The 18,027-nt window shown below is 40.7% G+C and overlaps 1 protein-coding gene across 3 annotated transcripts in view; it reads left to right on the top strand.

Annotated features, from left to right (window-relative positions):
* Window positions 1-18,027, top strand: part of sptbn4b (spectrin, beta, non-erythrocytic 4b) — a 54,360-nt gene that overhangs the window by 30,498 nt on the left and 5,835 nt on the right. For all 3 annotated transcript variants that reach the window (XM_087796300.1, XM_087796299.1, XM_087796301.1), the window contains 14 exons: window positions 7,687-7,950; window positions 9,470-9,694; window positions 9,755-9,844; window positions 10,539-10,817; window positions 10,880-11,010; window positions 11,730-11,934; window positions 12,000-12,245; window positions 12,306-12,440; window positions 13,541-13,785; window positions 14,986-15,124; window positions 15,276-15,360; window positions 15,432-15,628; window positions 16,379-17,379; window positions 17,471-17,531. In XM_087796300.1, the coding sequence (XP_087652426.1) occupies window positions 7,687-7,950; window positions 9,470-9,694; window positions 9,755-9,844; window positions 10,539-10,817; window positions 10,880-11,010; window positions 11,730-11,934; window positions 12,000-12,245; window positions 12,306-12,440; window positions 13,541-13,785; window positions 14,986-15,124; window positions 15,276-15,360; window positions 15,432-15,628; window positions 16,379-17,379; window positions 17,471-17,531 (3,303 nt within the window). The remainder of the gene's footprint in view (window positions 1-7,686; window positions 7,951-9,469; window positions 9,695-9,754; window positions 9,845-10,538; window positions 10,818-10,879; window positions 11,011-11,729; window positions 11,935-11,999; window positions 12,246-12,305; window positions 12,441-13,540; window positions 13,786-14,985; window positions 15,125-15,275; window positions 15,361-15,431; window positions 15,629-16,378; window positions 17,380-17,470; window positions 17,532-18,027) is intronic.

Below are 18,027 nucleotides of genomic sequence, written 5' to 3'. Positions count from 1 at the left end.
AATAGTTTTGCTGCTTACGGACAAAAAAGCTTGCAAATGGCAAACTTTAAGTACATGTTAATGCTATTTAGATAAGCAGACAAAACAGTTAAAAAATAAATGATAAAGCGTTTGTGTTTCAATCATTTTATCTTCTGTGTGTACAGATTTTTTAGTAAACTTAACTACTGAAACAAGCGCCTTGTTTGGATAATGTTAAAGTTAAAGAAAATATAGTCCTTTAAAAAATAACTTTTTTATTTAGACCAATACAAGGATTTGTATTGTCATAACAAAGGAAAAATAAACATAACTTAATATAAACTTTCTATAAAAAAGATATCATTACAAAGAAAAATATTGAAAAATACCTCATATAAAATAACATAAAATACGTATAAAACATAATTAAACAATAATACCAGTGTGATCGTCTCAAGCGAATACAAATATATTTTTTATTGTCACTGCATTCATTCACTTGGAATGAAGAGAGTAATGTATAAAACAAGAAACGTGTATGTCAATTCAAAATGTGCAGGTAAATAATCCACTGTTTTAAAAAAATCAAATGATTTAGGAATGACATTTCAAAAATGTGTCTTAAGTAAAATATTTTAATTTCCTGATAAATTCTAATATGACAAAGAGCGTACTTCTCAGTATTCACTGACAGTGAATGGAATGTTTTCTAAAGGCTTTAAATATACAGTAAAGATAACACATATAGGCTTCCTTTGCAAATTTTTTCGCGCACATTCTCATTTGGGTAGATGTGTTTATTTTTCCTTTGTTAAACAAAGGAAAAGTTAAACCTGGTTCCTTGCTCCTAGAGCCCGAACGTCTTTAACAAAGTGTGAAAAAAAAGCCTTTGGCAACGAGGGTTTCCTAATGCGACCATAACGTTCAGCGCTTTTCTAATTGGATCTGCTTAATAGTAGCCAGGATTATACTGTACGCCCTCCAATGAGTGTTGGTGCTAAATTGGGTTCATTTTTTTTTTGCGTGGCCTTCTTTCTTTAGGTTCGATGTTCACATCTCTGACATTAATTGTTCGTGTGAAGTGATTAGTGGTCAGTATCACCCCAGGCCAAGGTCAGATCTCACATGTGTGACTTTTTTTTTTAAACATGTAATGAGCCTAAAATATCAAAGAGAAAGACCTTTACACCTGGAGTATTGGCTGATACACACAACTGTTGTTGCCACTGTTTAAAAGAGTGTTATTGTAGCATGATACACATGATGTATAATATGTTTTTTAACTTCATGCCCCGTCACCACAGACACGATTTGAAGTGCACATTTCAGATTACCGTACCTACTTACTGTCTAAACTCACCCAGCTGTTGCGATGAGTTCTCTGAGAGGGAGTGAGACAGAAAGAGAGCAGTGTCACAAAACAAGTTTGGAGCAAGTTCCTTAAAACTCTTCACTGGCTTCCAGTTTCTTTCAGGATCAACTTTAAAATTCTGGTTCTTACTTTCAGAGCTATTCATGGTCAGGCTCCTCCTTACATCACTGATCTGATCCAGCCTTACACCCCAGCTCGGGCTCTGAGGTCTGTGTATCAGAATCTACTGATGGTTCCACGCACACGATTCAGGACCAGAGGAGAGAAATCTTTTCAGGCTGTTGCTCCTAAGCTTTGGAACGATCTTCCTCTCTCTTTGCGCTTGATGGATCTACTGACTCCTTTAAGAAACATCTTAAGACGTTTCTATTTGTTCAGGCTTTTCCTTGAATATCTCGAACTCCTGTGTTGTTCTCAGTATTATCTTGATCTTTAAAGTATGTACTTTTTTGAGTATTGTTTTGATTGTTTAAGAGTATTGTTTTGATCGAAAAGCGCTATATAAACAAATATTACTTACTTACTTACTTACAAGTTGAAGAGTGTTCAGTGAGAGGATTATATCATTTCTGTCTGAATTAATCCTTGTTTCAGTTTTAGCTTCAGTAATTGCCTCGGTTCTTATCCCTCCAACTAAAAACACCTGGACGTTGACTTGTCAACTGGCAGAGGAACAAAGTAAAATAGTTCAAACTCATCCTCCTAGTTTTTTTTATTCATGTCGTTTTAGGGGTTGTCCCATGTTTTCAAGCGAAAAAACATTTAATCTGATAAACCACAGTAAACATGGGACTGTAAGGCTCAAATTATATGGTAGAAACCGGAAGAAAAGTGCTCACATATAGATGTTTTTAAATAAACAGCAACAATTACATTTGGCTAATGCAAAGAGTTTAGGGTGAAAAGTCGTTACAGTACGAGAAGCAGAGTCATTTTAATTGTTATGAGGAAAAAAATATAGACTTGAATGAGGTGCAAGTCTATGGTTTCCATCCTTTGTATTTGATCTTTTGGTTGACAGCGACTTATCAATAACAGAAGATGAAGTTGCTTTTAAGTTGAGTCTTAATTTATCATTATTGTATCTACAAAAATAGTTGTTTTTTGTTACTCTTGTATCTTCAGTAAATACCTTCATACTGATGGAAAAATAGTTGAGCTGGTAAAGTTTTATTCATGTTCAGTCTTGCTTCCTGACTGTTGCTTAGCAACCTTAATTCGTGAGGTTTTTAGGGTATTTATGTTATCCAGGCCATCCTCACACCGCAGATTTTTGGGTGAATATTTGAGTCAGGGAAAGACTTCATATACATATGTTCAACTTGTTTGTCCAACAAGTTTATTTGAAGTTTAAGCTGATCCTTTTTTAACCGTTGACCTCTTGAACATGGGACTCGTTGACCTCAATTGACAGAAAATAATTATTTAAAACAAATATTAACTAATGATAACTATTTAGTTATTATAATAGCTATTTAGTTTCAGTGTGAAATATTGGTGTCATATTTAAAAGATCTGGCCACAAAGTTCCTCATAGTTCCACATATATTTAAAGCCCTGAGGAGCTCATGTCACTCACTGCTGAAGACCTGGCTCCATCTGTAATGACAGCGATGCGAGTCTTAGTGTGGGATCAGGGATCTCCCCACAATGTTCTTGTAGCGCTTGTTACATCAGGAAGTCGTCTGTGGGCTGAGGTCATGTGTCTCTTTTTTCCTGTACTTTTATGGTTGCCCAGCAACAGATGTCCATCCCTATCTCTCGTGTGTGTGAAGGTCATTACTCCTTCCTGGTTTCTACTTACCAGGAAGTGATGTAACAGGCAGACGTGAGGACGAATGTATTGAAGTACGGCCCACAAGTAGGGGTGTTAATGGAGTTAAGTACAGCGGGCCGAACCAAACTGGCTGAGGTTTGCAGTGTTCTGAGTGTGTAACGTGTCGTTTAATCGATACCTCTGCTGTTCTGTTGCTGCGAGCTGGATGGAGGCTTATCAGACAAATGAAAAAATCACCTGCTTGAATTCTACTTGTAGTTTTACTACCTTAAGACTGTCAAAATGACATATTTTGAAGTGTCATCAAATTCAAAATGGATTTTACCGTCATAAAGAAGCACCTTCAATAGGAAATGTTGATAAACAGGTATGATAAGGATATTTTTTCATTTTAAGATCACAGTAATTGAGAAGTAAATCCTAAACAGACTACCTTTACTTCTGTGATATAGCCATCGGTCTACAGAGGAAGTCCCAACAGAAAAAGTTGTTTCTTTGCGAGATCCAATGCAATAATGCTTAAGCAGGCTAAAAATGAAAATGCCCAAACTAGGAATAAAAAAGATAGTCCACAAAGTATCCAGTGAGAAATGCAACGAAGAGAAATGCAAAAGAGAGAAAAATCAAAGTACAAATAAACTGCTTGACTTTGTGGGAAAAGACAGAAAAAGTGTGTAGACCACCAACACCAAACTTGGTGGTAAGACAATCTGGCAACTGTGTTGCAATCTTTGGATCAATCATTTGTTGAATGACTTTGACACAAAAATGCAGCTGCTTCAAGTCATCGGCGAGGAAGCGAGGGCGGAAATCACATCTGTCATTTGAATAATTGAAGGTTCAGTTCCGAGGGTGGCGCCACCAGATGTCTTCATTTAAAGGTTGAAGTGTTAACGTACGACACTAATCAACTCTTCAAGGTTAAAACCTTAACAATGCCTTTACATCCTTTGTTAAAAATGTTTATTTTTAAGTTTGTGTGTTGACAGAAATACTTTTTGAGACCGATATAGGAAACTCACCCTTGTGTTCTTAAATAATGCATGTGCTTAAGTGTGTACAGTACATCTTTGCCAAAGTCACTGCTGTACATGTCTCTTCTGCATGCATTACCCTTTGACCCTGGAGTTTGTCTGACCTCGCAGTTTTCAAGTGTGTGTGTGTGTGTGTGCATCAGCTGTGTGGGTTTATGTGAAGAAATGAGAACAAATCACAAGAAATACATTTGAATTGAACGCTAAATATAACTCCCTTCTCCTTTATTAAATGTGAGTTTTTCATGCCACTCAGATTTAAGTAAAAGTAAATATTTTTTTAAATAAAGACGCTTTTACATTTTTGTCCATCGTTTTTGTTTTAATTAGAGTAGAATGTATATTTTTAAATGAATCAACACATAGTAAAAACATGTTGGCATTATATTCACTGACTGACCTTCAGATGAAAACAGCTAAAATAAATAATATTGATTTTGTGTTGCAATCATTTTCACTAGTTTACAGGTTGCTTTTTTAAAGGGCAACTAATTCTTACTCACATGTTTCAAAGGTCTGTCTCTCCAAGATGCAGTTTGACTCTCATAATGACCATGTTTTGAACTTATTACTTTATAAAGTTCTCCCCCTTCTGAAATGTAGTATCGGCGAATGAGAGGTTACAAGAGTGGAGTCCATTATGAAGTATTAATGGCTTTACTCCTCCTCCAGCCAGCTGTAATCACGCCCGCTTCGTTTATACAATGAGTCCCTTGGAGGTGGAGACTAGAGACAAGATTTAATCTCAAGAAAAACATAGCGTCTTCAGTGGGCGGAGCTTAAGCATGTTTTGTACAAACAGACATATACTGATAAGTACAATAGAGGTTCAACATCTATTTAAGTGGACCGTTGTTGGAGACCATTAGCTGACTGCAGTACTTTTTCTGAGTAGCTGCTTCTTTCCTTCCATATTATTTCGTCAGTTGTTGTGTCAACAATCTAATGCTGACTCATCTGATCAAACACTGCTGCACCAGAGGCCAATTGTTGGAGGTTTTTTTTGTGAATTAGCACAGATTTTAATTGTTGCTGGTCTTTGCTGGAAAGTGTAGGGTGACGATAAGCGGCTTTGATGGACCGCGTGCGATGTGCGCTGTAATTACGGGGCTAATCCGACAGATTATCATCCACTTCCTACAATGAGAGAGAGACAGATTTAGACACACAACTGTCACAACTTGAAACCCCATTTCAACAATCTCATAATCGTCATAATGGCTTCCTTCAAGAGAGTTTCAGCAGCAAGAGCTTCTTCCCATAGAGGAGTGACATTCTAGAAGTGTGGAATCTTTTTGATACATTACACAGTATGGAGCTTGTCAGGGAGGTGACAAGATCAGGTAGAAGGATTGGTAAAAGATTCTAGGATGCCGTTGGAGTGACTGTAGTGTGTAACTTTGCGCTTGATGGATCTACTGACTCCTTCAAGAAACATCTTAAGACGTTTTTATTTGTTCAGGCTTTTCCTTGATTTTATGGAACTCCTGTTGTGTTATCAGTTTTATCTTGATCTTTAAAGTATATACTTTATTGAATATTGTTTTGATTGTTTAAGCGCTATGTGACCCTGGTCTACAAAAGCGCCATACAAATAAAAATTACTTACTTACTTATTTACTTACTAATTAGTCACTATTACTGTGAGTTATTTGACTGTGTAGCAAAATGTTAAATAGCCAAATAGACAACATTTTCATCCTATTTATAATTATTTTCTAACTACAACATGGAAAGAGCTCTAAACGACGTGAATTATCTTAATTAATGGATTCAAACTTTCATCTACTGGACATTCCTTGAACCGAAACTTAAGTTATATACAGTAATGAAAGCAATGCGTCTTCTAACTTAAGTAAAATCACTTTCCCACTTGTTTCTGACTGGATAAAACACTCTCACATCTCACTCCTGACTGCTTTCTTTGCTGTCTCTCGTCTACAGTACATCAGTGCTTAATAAACAGATGGTTTCTGAGTTTCTAGATAACATTGCAAACATGGAGTTACAGATGTTTGAACTGGCATGTCAAATTTTGGGACAGGATGTTGACTAAAGGGTTAATTACACAGGAAGATAAATAATAAGTGAAGGGAATCTTGATGATCTTGACTTTAATATGACATAAATGCAGCCTGAATCGGCGAGATTCCTCCAGCTGACGGTGATTCGTGGAGAGCAGCCGATGTTTGCAGGAGCAGCAGAACATGCTCCTCTTTGAAGGGCTGACTTGGGGATGTGAGCGTGGGAGTCTCGGCTCAGAGCTGTGGGCGACGACGCCAGAACCACACCGACCCTCACTGCAGCGGCTGACACATCAGCATGAGAGTCGATGTGACGCTCCAGATGAATCAGACAGGGACATGTCAGGGACTGTTGTGTAACCAAAAAAATAAATGCCTCCGACGTGACACACTTCTCTTGATATCAATGTTGATATATTTAATTTGTTTGATAATGGAGAGCTATCCTTTACACTTTGGTCCTATTTTTACATTTTAAATTACAGTCACCTGGCTGAGCTGAATGAGGTACGCCCCCCCACTGCAGATAGTGACTCACTGTTCACTGTTCAAAGTTATTTTACCATCCTGGCGGAGTCCAAAACCGGCCCGCCTCCTGCCGGGCACCAAATGCTGCTCAATTTCTGTGTTGGCAAAAATAGGTCAAAAATATTACACAACAATACTTAAAATGTCTCGTATAACTCAGCCAGTGAATATCACTGTTTTAGTTCAATCTAATCGATCCACACAACAACCCAGAGACAAGTTGAAACTTTACGTCTTTGTTCTGAAAAAAAAACAGGGAGCAGGTGTATTGTGTGTTTGTGTGTGTTTGTTTGGAGGCTAAAAATGATGTGGACCAAAGGGGAAATATCAATAACTAGGATTAAGAGCGTTATAGGAATATTAACTTTATATTAGTTGAGAATATAATCATAATAAAGCTGGATTATGGACAACTGTGTTGCGAGAGGTGAAATAAGGGGCTCAAAACTATAAACACAGTCCAAGTTACAGGCCAACGAATAGGATTTTCCGAAAACTAAATCCTCAACAGTCTTAAGCGAGTTAGATATAAGTCTTTCTTTTAATAATAGACGATTAATTTGAGCTCTACTGTGTATCGTTTCAAGGTACATAAACTCTACATCTTCACTAGTGACTGGTAAGAAATTAAATTTAATCAATAAACCTAACATGGACAAAAGTATTTGTTGAAATCTTTATTTTATTTAACTTTAAAATTTTAATGAGCTTTATCAAAATTCCTGTAAAAGAACAAACACTTTTCCATAGGTCACGACGTGAACATGCATTTTAAGGGATCTACTGTAGATTTTGATAGATTTAAAAGATGAGGTAGATGTTCTACAAAGCTTTGCTAACATGTGTAAGTATGGAGGTTTGGGATCTTGTTCTCGAGTGAGAGTTCAGTGGGAGAGGATATTTTGGTTTTTATTCAAACTCATTTTCAGATTTCCGTTTATTTTACTGAAATGTCTGTGTCACCTTAAACTTGAATTTCCTTTCCTTCAGGAGGGTCAGCAGCTGATCCAGGAGAAGCCAGAGCTCAGCCCCGTGGTGCGACAGAAGCTGGAGGAGATCAGAGAATGCTGGCAGGATCTGGAGAGCACCACCCAGGCCAAAGCCCGGCAGCTCTTTGAAGCCAACAGGGGCGACCTGCTGGTGCAGAGCTACGACAGTCTGGATCAGAGGCTGGGTCAGCTGGAGGGCCAGCTGGTGTACGTGGACCATGGTCGGGACCTCTCCAGTGTCAACCGGCAGCTCAAGAAACTTCAGGTTTGAACCATTCAGAGAAAGAGGGATTCCGTTTTATTGTAATTCAGTTTCAATCGGTCACATCTATAAAGATCTTTGTTTCTGGTTCATTTCTTTAGCTCAAATGTATAAATCTGTCAAAATGTATTTAAAATTTAAAAATATAAATGACATTATGAATTCATTTTTTACCTAAGAATGTGCACAAAGTCTTAATGTCTGAAAAAGGTTCACAAAATTAAGCACCTAAAATATTCACATAAAATATATGATCAGAATTATTAATTTTTAATTATATAATTATTAACATTGAACTTTTTTTTTAAATAAAAATCTGTATTTATTCTGCTGTTTTTCATACCACCCGGAAAAAGACTTTCTGACAAAGAAACATTTTTTTAGGTGGCATCAGAGACGAAAAGATTATATCAATCAAACCCTTTACACAATGATTAACTTAACCATACCACCCTGTAATGCATGATGAATAGAAATTTAGACTAAAATTAGAATTTTATATTAAATTGAGACATTTCAATGAACAAATGTCCGCATTATATCTCAAATGAAGTGCATCTTGCTTGTTACGGGTTGGTAAATATGAAGTCATCCACTCATGAAAAGATGATTTTAATAGGAGCTGGGAAAACGTCTTTAGCTTTTCATGTGTTTTTCAAATGTCCAAGATTTATTTTAAAGCAAAAGGGAAATGGCACCAGTTTCCATCAAAGCCCCAGATATCGTTTGAGCTTCAGCAAGTTGGTTTACAACCACATAAGCCCTGTTAGAGTCATGATCCAACCATTGTTAGTTTGCAGATCTTCACTCACCTGAAGCACTCATTCCCCACCATCCCTCTCACACTCACTCAAGCTCATGTGACCTCAGTTTTCAGTCGCTCATTCTGTCAGGAAACCGAAGATTCGTGCACCTATCTATCAATGATAGATGTGTTATCTCAGGGTTAAGGTGACCCTAAGGCCTTGACCCAAAGGGCAACTCAAGGGATACCACAAACACATTTGTTTTCGGGCCTTCGGGTCTCCTTGACCCCGAGATAACAAGGGTTAACAACCTTACAGACGTCAGTGGTCAGGAACACAGAGCCTGCCTGAAGTCACTTTCGCAGCAGAGACAAAATGTCGAGGTTCAGCCACTCGAGAGCTACATGGCATCTGCTTTTGATTTTGTTGTGCATCCAGCATCGTTCTCCATCGAGCAGTCGCCATCGTTTCTCGCTTTTATGATTTGATCATTTGTCACCTGCCATCTCTCGCTCTGCTCTCCCACAGCATGCTGCTTACAGCTTCTTTAGCAGGCCGCCATTAGCTCTGCTTTCCCACATCATCCTCACTCCAGTACCCAGCATCCATCCCGCCAAGGGTACGGTAACCTTCACCAGACCTGCCTCTGCAGGACCTCAGTATGTTTAACGATGATAAAAATAAACCTTTTCATGTCAGTGTTTCTGATTACAAGCCACTACTTGATAATCACCGCGGGTCCCATTGTTGCTCAATGGCTTCTTCTGTCCTCCCAGACGATGGAGTGTCAGATGGAGGAGTGGTACAAGGAGGCGGGGCAGCTCCAGCTGCAGGCCTCCACCATACCGCAGAAGAGTCAGGTCAAGGAGACGGTAGCCGATCAACAGGTGGCGATAGAGGCCCGGATGGTTCGTCTCATCGAACCCCTGAAGGAGAGACGGCGGCTCCTTCTGGCATCCAAGGAGGTCCATCAAGTGGGTCGAGACCTGGAAGATGAAATGGTGAGTCAACCACGACCATTTCTGTAGGTCTGGTCACATTCTTATGGTTTTCTGTTGCAGTTGTGGATTCAAGAGCGCCTCCCCATGGCCATGTGTCAGGAGCACGGGTCCTCGCTGCAGGCCGTCCAACAGCTCATGAAGAAGAACCAGGTGAGATCTTGATGATGATCATGTCGCCATTCATGATATTCATCATTTGTTTTATCATTTTAAATGACCACGACTGGTCCAGGCTTTATTTACCTCAGACAGTGGCAATTTCGCGAGCGGTCTCGACATATACTGTGACCTTCTGTGAGGGGTCACCAAAAACAAAGATTGTCATTAACATGGGAAAAATACAAAATCATTAAATTATAAAAGATGGTGTTATTAGCTAAGTGGAGGACATTTATTAACACTTATTTTAGGGACAAGATATATACAAATGAGAAATGAAAAGGAGCAAAAAAAGAGGAAACTTAGATCCAAAGATCAAATAATTGTTTCATATTTTCAACATCAAGATACTTTTTATAGTGAAAGTTGTAGTTACTTTGTTTTGGTGGAATGACCCTCCTATCGTTTCTTTCACTCGTTCAGCAAAAACCTCTTTCACTGTCACGCAAACAGGGAGACAGACTAGAAAAAAAGAGCAGTTCAAAGTCCATGTCTTAACTAAAATAAAGTCGACAAAAAGGCAAATACAAAAACCTATTCCACAAATCCAAAAAGGCAGGAACACAGCTGGGGATGGCAAACTAAAAAGAGAAGAATAAAACTCCCTTGAGTAAACCAACAGCTCAGAACAGGAGGAACAATAAAGTAAAACATCCATTAACTATAGTTGTTATCTCTGCTCCAGACACTCCAGCGGGAGCTGCAGGGCCACAGGACCAGGATCGAGGACGTCCTGGACCGAGCCGGGCTCATCGCCTCCATCCGCAGCCCGGAGGCGGACTGCGTGCGGGCGGGTCACGACCAGCTGGCCCAGCTGTGGATGCTGCTCTGGGTGGAGACCGAGCGGAGGCAGCTGGTGCTGGACGCCATGTACCAGGCCCAGCAGTACTACTTCGACACGGCCGAGGTGGAGGCCTGGCTGAGTGAGCAGGAGCTCCACATGATGAACGAGGAGAAGGGGAAGGTGTGTGTGAGGGGAAAGTGTGTGTGATGATGAAGGAATTTGACGCGCTTCTTCCCGCCCAGGACGAGCCGAGTACTCTGCAGTTGTTGAAGAAGCACCTGGTCCTGGAGCAAGCCATCGAGGACTACGCCGAGACCATCGGGCTGTTGTCTCAACAGTGTCGGCAGCTGCTGGAGATGGGACATCCAGACTGGTACGGAAACGTTGAAACCACTGATTCCCAAATGGATTCACCACAATGAATTTATTTTAAAAATGTTGCTTGAATTTAAAAAAAAAGTTTAATTAAAAGAAAGTTCCCAATCAAAAAAATGTTTTGTGAATAAAAAAAGGAAATATTCCAAAAATCGTCGATTCAATCAAATAAATATTTCCATTAAAAAAAAAAAACTGCTTCATTCATAAAAACATTTCAATGAAAACACAGTGGTTCAATAAAAAGTAAGATACAAAAAAGTTGTTTCATTAAAAAGAAACATTTTTAAAGAAAAAAAGTTTCTTCATTCCAAAATAAGTTAATTTAAAAAGTTTCCTTTTTTAAAAAGAAATGTTTTAATGAAAACAAAGTTGCTTTAATCAAAAAGTTAATTCAATAAAAGAAAATTTGATCCAAAATTACATTTTCAATAAAAAAAAAAACACTTACTACACACATATTTAACCATATATAGTGATTGATTTAAAAAAAATAATGCAAACAAGTGAAGATATATGAATTTACATGCTATAACAATCAATCTAATTAGATTCTTTAATCGTTATTGTAAATTATATTAGTTTCCTCCATTTTTTCAATCAAATCCTGGCTAGATGTTTCTGACGGACCTTCAATTATCAAATGATAAACAAACATATCCAATATATTATCTGTATTTGTGTCATATCCAAGATGTTTCGTGTCTCCGTCTGCAGCGATCAGATCAGCAAGCGTCAGTCGCAGATCGACCGCCTGTACGTGTCGCTGAAGGACCTGGTGGAGGAACGGAAGAGTCGCCTGGAGCAGCAGTACTGGCTCTACCAGCTCAACCGCGAGGTGGACGAGCTGGAGCAGTGGATCGCCCAGAGGGAGGTCGTGGCCAGCTCCCCCGAGCTGGGTCAGGACTACGAGCACGTGACCGTGAGTGTGTGGTCCACACGCACAACTTCACAACAGGTTCACAGGAAATCCTTGGATACCTTCAGGTGCTGCAGGAGAAGTTCACGGAGTTTGCGTCGGAGACTGGCAACGTGGGGCAGGAGAGAGTGACAGCCATCAATCAGATGGTGGACGAGCTCATCGACTACGGTCACTCCGAGGCCGCCACCATCGCCGAGTGGAAGGACGGCGTGAACGAGGCGTGGGCCGACCTGCTGGAGCTGATGGAGACACGTGGCCAGATGCTCGCCGCGTCTCACCAGCTGCACAAGTTCTTCTCAGACTGCAGAGAGGTAACACTGTCGTTCACTCAGATGAGAGTTTTGAAGTGACACATTTGTGTTCTTCCTCAGGTTCTGTCGCAGATTGAGGACAAACATCGGCGGCTGCCGGAGGTCCAGCCTCGTCAGGGCGGCGCCGCCAACACCAACAGCCTGCAGAGACTCCTGCAGAGTTTTGAGCAGGACATCCAGCTGCTGGTCACTCAGGTGCTCAAACACACTCACAAGATAACACACCAGACAAGACAGGTCCAAATAAACTCAATTTGTCATTATACAATCAAGTTGTTATCAGTCAGAATACGTTCCCCCTGTGTTCGACAGAGGTACAAATGAAAATAAAAAATATAGCCAGAAATGTATGTACATTTGTCACTCTTGTGGTGACACCTTAATGAAGGGAATTGTTCGGAAATAAATTAAACAAGTCAATATTTATGTTTTTAGCAGAAGCTAAAGGACTAAGATGCTAGACAGACAGGAAACACAGAAACAGTGTAGTGTAATGGACATACATTTCTTCTAGTAAAAGGGACGGATTTATTTTGAAAACATCTTCAAATTATACCTGGCGAGCTTAGGAAATACTCATCAAAACATTTATATATATATATATATATATATATATATATATATGTTTTTATTTATTTTTTTATTTTTTACACTAACTTCCTAAAAAATGCAGTAGTCAAGCACTTTAATTCAAATACTGTCGTCTCTCTAGATTTTTGTACCGGTTGCCAAGCAAAGGCATTTTTTTTTTTACAGTTTTTCACTATTGTGTTTTTGTGAAATGACAATAAAAGAAAGATACAAAACATTTAGCATATGATTCTGTGCTCATCCTGTTATATTTTAAATCTCTGAGACAGAAATATCAAAGGATAAACTGATAAATTAGGCATGTGAAAAACGGACATACACATTGAATAAGAATAATAACACAAATGTGTCATTGTTATATCATGGTTGTTGTTTTTTTAGAAACCTTTTTTGTTTTGAACACAGTTGCATCAAAAAAAGTATACAAACAGCCTTGTATTAACCATTTAAATAAGTGGTGTGAATCTTAATGGATAAAAGTCACGTATACTTGATAGATTTACGTGTCTTTGGCGCATTTTCATGCTTTCTCTCCCAAAGGATAATCTTTGTTTTGTCATCTTGCTTCTCCATGCTGCACCTGGACATAGAGGCGCAAACTAAAGCAGTTCTTCTCCACAGTTCTACGTCATTCTGAAGAGAAAGTCTTTCCATCAGTCATGTCGGCGACTTCTTTGCTCAGCGTTCTTCTGTCCCCTCGCCAGGTGCGCCAGCTGCAGGAGAGCGCCGCCCAGCTCAGGACGGTGTACGCCGGGGAGAAGGCGGAGGCCATCGCGTGTCGGGAACACGAGGTGATGCAGTGCTGGAAGGAGCTGCTGACGTCCTGCGAGGAGTGTCGGGTTCACATCACCACCGAGACGGACAAGCTGAGGTTCTTCAACATGGTCCGAGATCAAATCATGTGGATGGATTCCATCATTTGTCAGATCGGGACGGGAGAGAAACCGAGGTAAGAAGTCGTCGGATCAAAGAGTGATCAAATCACACTGATTAACCCTTCACCGACGTCCCAGATTTGACATGTCAAATGAGCGTAACTCCTCAGAGGAAGATACAAAAAACAACTTTACCGCTTCTGTAAGACTACCTGAGCAAGCCCTTGTTGTATAAACAAAGCAGGCATGATTGACAGCTTGCTGGAGGAGGAGTCAAGCCATTATTATGGCATAATGACTCCGCTCTCGTAACCTCTTGTTCACCAAGATTTCAGACGGGAACATGAGAGAGTTAGGTTTTTACATTGTCCTTTCAAATCAAATAAACATAATAGATCTACACGTTGACGGATAGTGTAGCAAAAGAAAAAAAAAAGTAACATAAACATTTGTGCTTTATTTTGCCTCCATTCTTCCCAATAAAGAGCTTTATCTAAAATACAGCCATTAAACTTTAAAATAGAAAACAATTATATGAAAATCAGTGATTCACAGCATCTGTCTTCACATCTGAGACTCACACACAATTTAGCCTCAAACTAATACTGACAGAACATAAATGACACAGCCTGTTACAATGTAAACACATTTTAAACAATATTTTTTATTGTTGTTGAAAAAAACAAAGTTCAGTTCCATTTTTAACCACCAGTTTTGTTATAGATTATTCACCTGCACAAAATTACATTTTAACACAAATAAGACCTGAACGACCCATTCTTTTTTTTTACCATGACATCTATCGTGGGAGATTCTTTTTCTTTATAAAAATTGAAAGAAAATTGCGACAATCAAAGGTATTCTCAATATAAAAAAGTTGCTTAAGTCAAAAAATTATTTAACATTTTTACTTTTTTCAATTAAAACAGTTTGATTTAATTTAAATAATATTTTCTGTGTCCGGCCCATATTATTTGTGTCTTTATTATTGAACCCTGGAAAAGGTGCTTCAATTAAAAAAACGAACTCAATCGTTTTTATTTAACTGAAATGAAAATATTTTGGAATTTGTATTAAATTGTATTGAGTAATAATCTATCTCCATGGAAATCAAGTTGAATATTGTATTTGTCGTAATTTAAATGATAACTTCTCACATAAATGTGTAGAAACTGACAACATTCTTTAAGCTAAATATAAAGTTTTCCATGACTCATTCCCACGAAGCCTGGTCTTGTTGAGCAAACACATGAGCTGATCCGGCTTCTCTGCAGGGACGTGTCGTCAGTGGAGGTGTTGATGAACTATCACCAGAGTCTCAAGAGTGAGGTGGAGGCTCGGAGTCGAGGAGTGGGGGAGTGCATCGACATGGGAAAGACCCTGCTGGCTGCAGGGAACCCCGCAGCAGTGGAGGTGAGACCACAGTGAGGGGTGTAGAAACAGAAATAAACATCTTAAATCAGGGTGGCTGGAGGCTGTTAGCTGCTCACCAAACATTGGATATGTTGCTACAGATACAGTGGTTAACTTTCCCTTCACTAATCCTGTCGACTGCTGTTCTCAGATCAGGGAGAAGCTGGACAAAGTCATCGCTAAGCAACACGAACTGTCTGAGAAATGGGACAGACACTGGGAGGTTCTACAGCAATGTAAGTAATAACATCATTAAACCGACTCAACTAAAGAGATCTAAAAACGTTTTGCTCTCTCCTGCCTCTAGTGTTGGAGGTTCACCAGTTCGCTCAGGAGGCCGTGGTGGCCGAGGCCTGGCTGACGGCTCAGGAGCCGCTCATCAACAGCAACGAACTGGGCGAGAGCGTGGACGAGGTGGAGCAGCTGATCCGTCGCCACGAAGCTTTCCGCAAAGCGGCCGCCACGTGGGAGGAGCGCTTCAGCTCCCTGCGCCGACTCACCACAGTACGTACCGTGATGAGCCTCCAGAAGCCGAAGTTCATCTTCTCTCTCAAAAAAAAATGTAATATTGAGAAACTAGTGTCTCTCTTTCTGGTCTATTCATTCCATGAGCTTTTAAAGATGTAAAACTGTGCCCCGAACAGACCCAAGACATCCCAAGATGTCAAATAATTACATCTTGGTCATAATGAAAGATTACAGTGACCTCTGGTTTAGTGTTCATTTTTTTTATTTTGAATTAACAACATTTATTTGGACTTGCAAACTCAACATTGCACATGAGGTGCCATCTCTCTAAAACAACCATCATAGTAATGTAAACCTGAACAGCTCCCAGGCTTTGCCGCCCAGCCAATCAACCACAGATGTCGATCACTTTTAAAGTGGTGACATAGAGATATAGAATTTACAGTATTTAAGCGACCAATCATCCGTCACTAAATAGAGCAGTGTTCAGAAATGCATCATGGGAGTTAACTGTTTTGTTGAGCCCATAAGTAAGGTAGTTTGGTAATAAGTGCCACCGACTTAATTCTGTGGTTTCGTTTACGTTTTTGCTGTTCAAATAAGTCACCAGTTCCTGACTGCAGTGTATTTAAATATGCAGTACTGTGTATAAAAAAGCGTAAATGGTGAGGGACAAGCATATATTAATTTCAGTGGATTTGTAATTCATTTGCGTCTTTAAAAAAAATAAAGTATAATGGCACCAGTTATGATGTGTTCTAAAGTGATTCTTATTATTATGTGTAGGTGGAGAAACTAAGAGCAGAGCAGAGCAAACTTCCTCCAACTCCTATCCTGGGTCGCAAGATTTTCCTGGACCCCCAAGATGCATCAGTGAGTCCGTCCAGCCTCCCCAGACTTCCACTGGCGCCAGTCACCAGACACACCATTTACGAGCGTAACGAACCCAGCCCTCCTTCACCGTCACCCGCCACGCCGTCGCCGTCGTCGGCCGCCCACCGGTTAGGCTCGACCGTCGCCAACTACACGCCCGTGATGAACGGCTCGAGCTACCGGCCCACGCTGGAGCCCCGGCACACCGGCATGGTCGGCGTCGCCGCCGGACTCGGGAAACCCGCCCCGTCGTCCATCGCCTCCATTGCCACGGCGGCCATGTTGGTGTCCGCCAACCAGGCGAGGGAGAGCGTCAGCACCGTCAGAGAGCAGACGACCAAGGCGATGAGTCACCTCCAGCCGGGTCAGACGGCGAAAGACCTGGAGGCGAAAGCGTCCCCGTATCTACGGCAACCCAAAATCAAACACCTGGACGACGCCGTGACGCCGCTGCTGGTGGCGAGTCGGCTGGAGAAGGCGAGGGAGCGGGGGAGGGAGAGAGACCCCATATTGGGGGAGCCCAGCATGGAGAAGGCGGAGGTGGCCGTGATGGCCGAGGTCGTGCTCCACGAACCGGGCCGGGAGAGGCTGCACAGCGACCCCACCAGAGGCCCCCGGGGGTCGAGGACGGACCCGCTGGGTCACGCCGAGCCTCAGGTCCACAGGATAGAGAGGCAGCTCTCCAGCGAGCAGCTGATCCAGGCCCGGAGAGACGAGCTCCCGCAGGAGGTGTGGAGGGAACACGCCGAGAGGAGGGAGCGCCGGACGCTGGAGAGGCAGACGTCCAGCGAGCAGGAGGGTCACGGCAGCCATGACAGCCGGCGCAGAGAGAGAGACAGACACCGTCTGGACAGACAGGAGTCCAGCGAGCACGACACGGGGAGGGAGCAGTCGGACAGGCGCTCCGCAGGAGGGTGAGAGCCTCGCGGAGGTCATCTTATAAATAAAGTTGATTGATCTGTAGTGTTGACACAGATCCATAACATGTTGTCACTTTGTTCTCAGAGAGAGAAGAACCACGATGGCTGAGATCGTCGAGCAGCTCCAGGAACGAGAGGCAGCTCAGGTTTGCACTTTTTTATATATATATTGAAAATTACATTTTATTTCAGCCTATGTCAAGAAAATAACTAACAGTTTACATACCTCTGCCAAGGAGCCAGCTAACAACCCTGTAACTTGACCAATGAATGGCTATTTTTATCTTACACATCATCCAGTCACATATAAAGGTGTAAGAAAACAAAGATCCTATTTAATTTTTATCATAGTTATTTTATACTTTATATTTCAATAAGGTTTGTATATTTACAATAACATAACATTTGTTCATTGTTGTGTTAAACTTATGGCCGCTCAATGGCAGCAATTATTATGTCCTCCGTAGCTAAATGAACAATGTAGTCCTGGCAAAAACTGAGGACGAGAGGATACATTTGACGGAACAGTTGTCTTTCAAAATAAAGAAAATAGTTACGACTTTGCTAAGAGTCATGCGTTCTGCAAATTCTGCAAGTACTCGGACAATACTACAAATATATCCTTGTTCCTACAGTATTGTA

Source organism: Callionymus lyra, chromosome 7 (assembly GCF_982586985.1).
Source record: "Callionymus lyra chromosome 7, fCalLyr1.hap1.1, whole genome shotgun sequence".
NCBI classification, from domain to species: Eukaryota; Metazoa; Chordata; class Actinopteri; order Syngnathiformes; family Callionymidae; genus Callionymus; species Callionymus lyra.
This window is presented reverse-complemented; position numbering and strand designations above follow the sequence as displayed.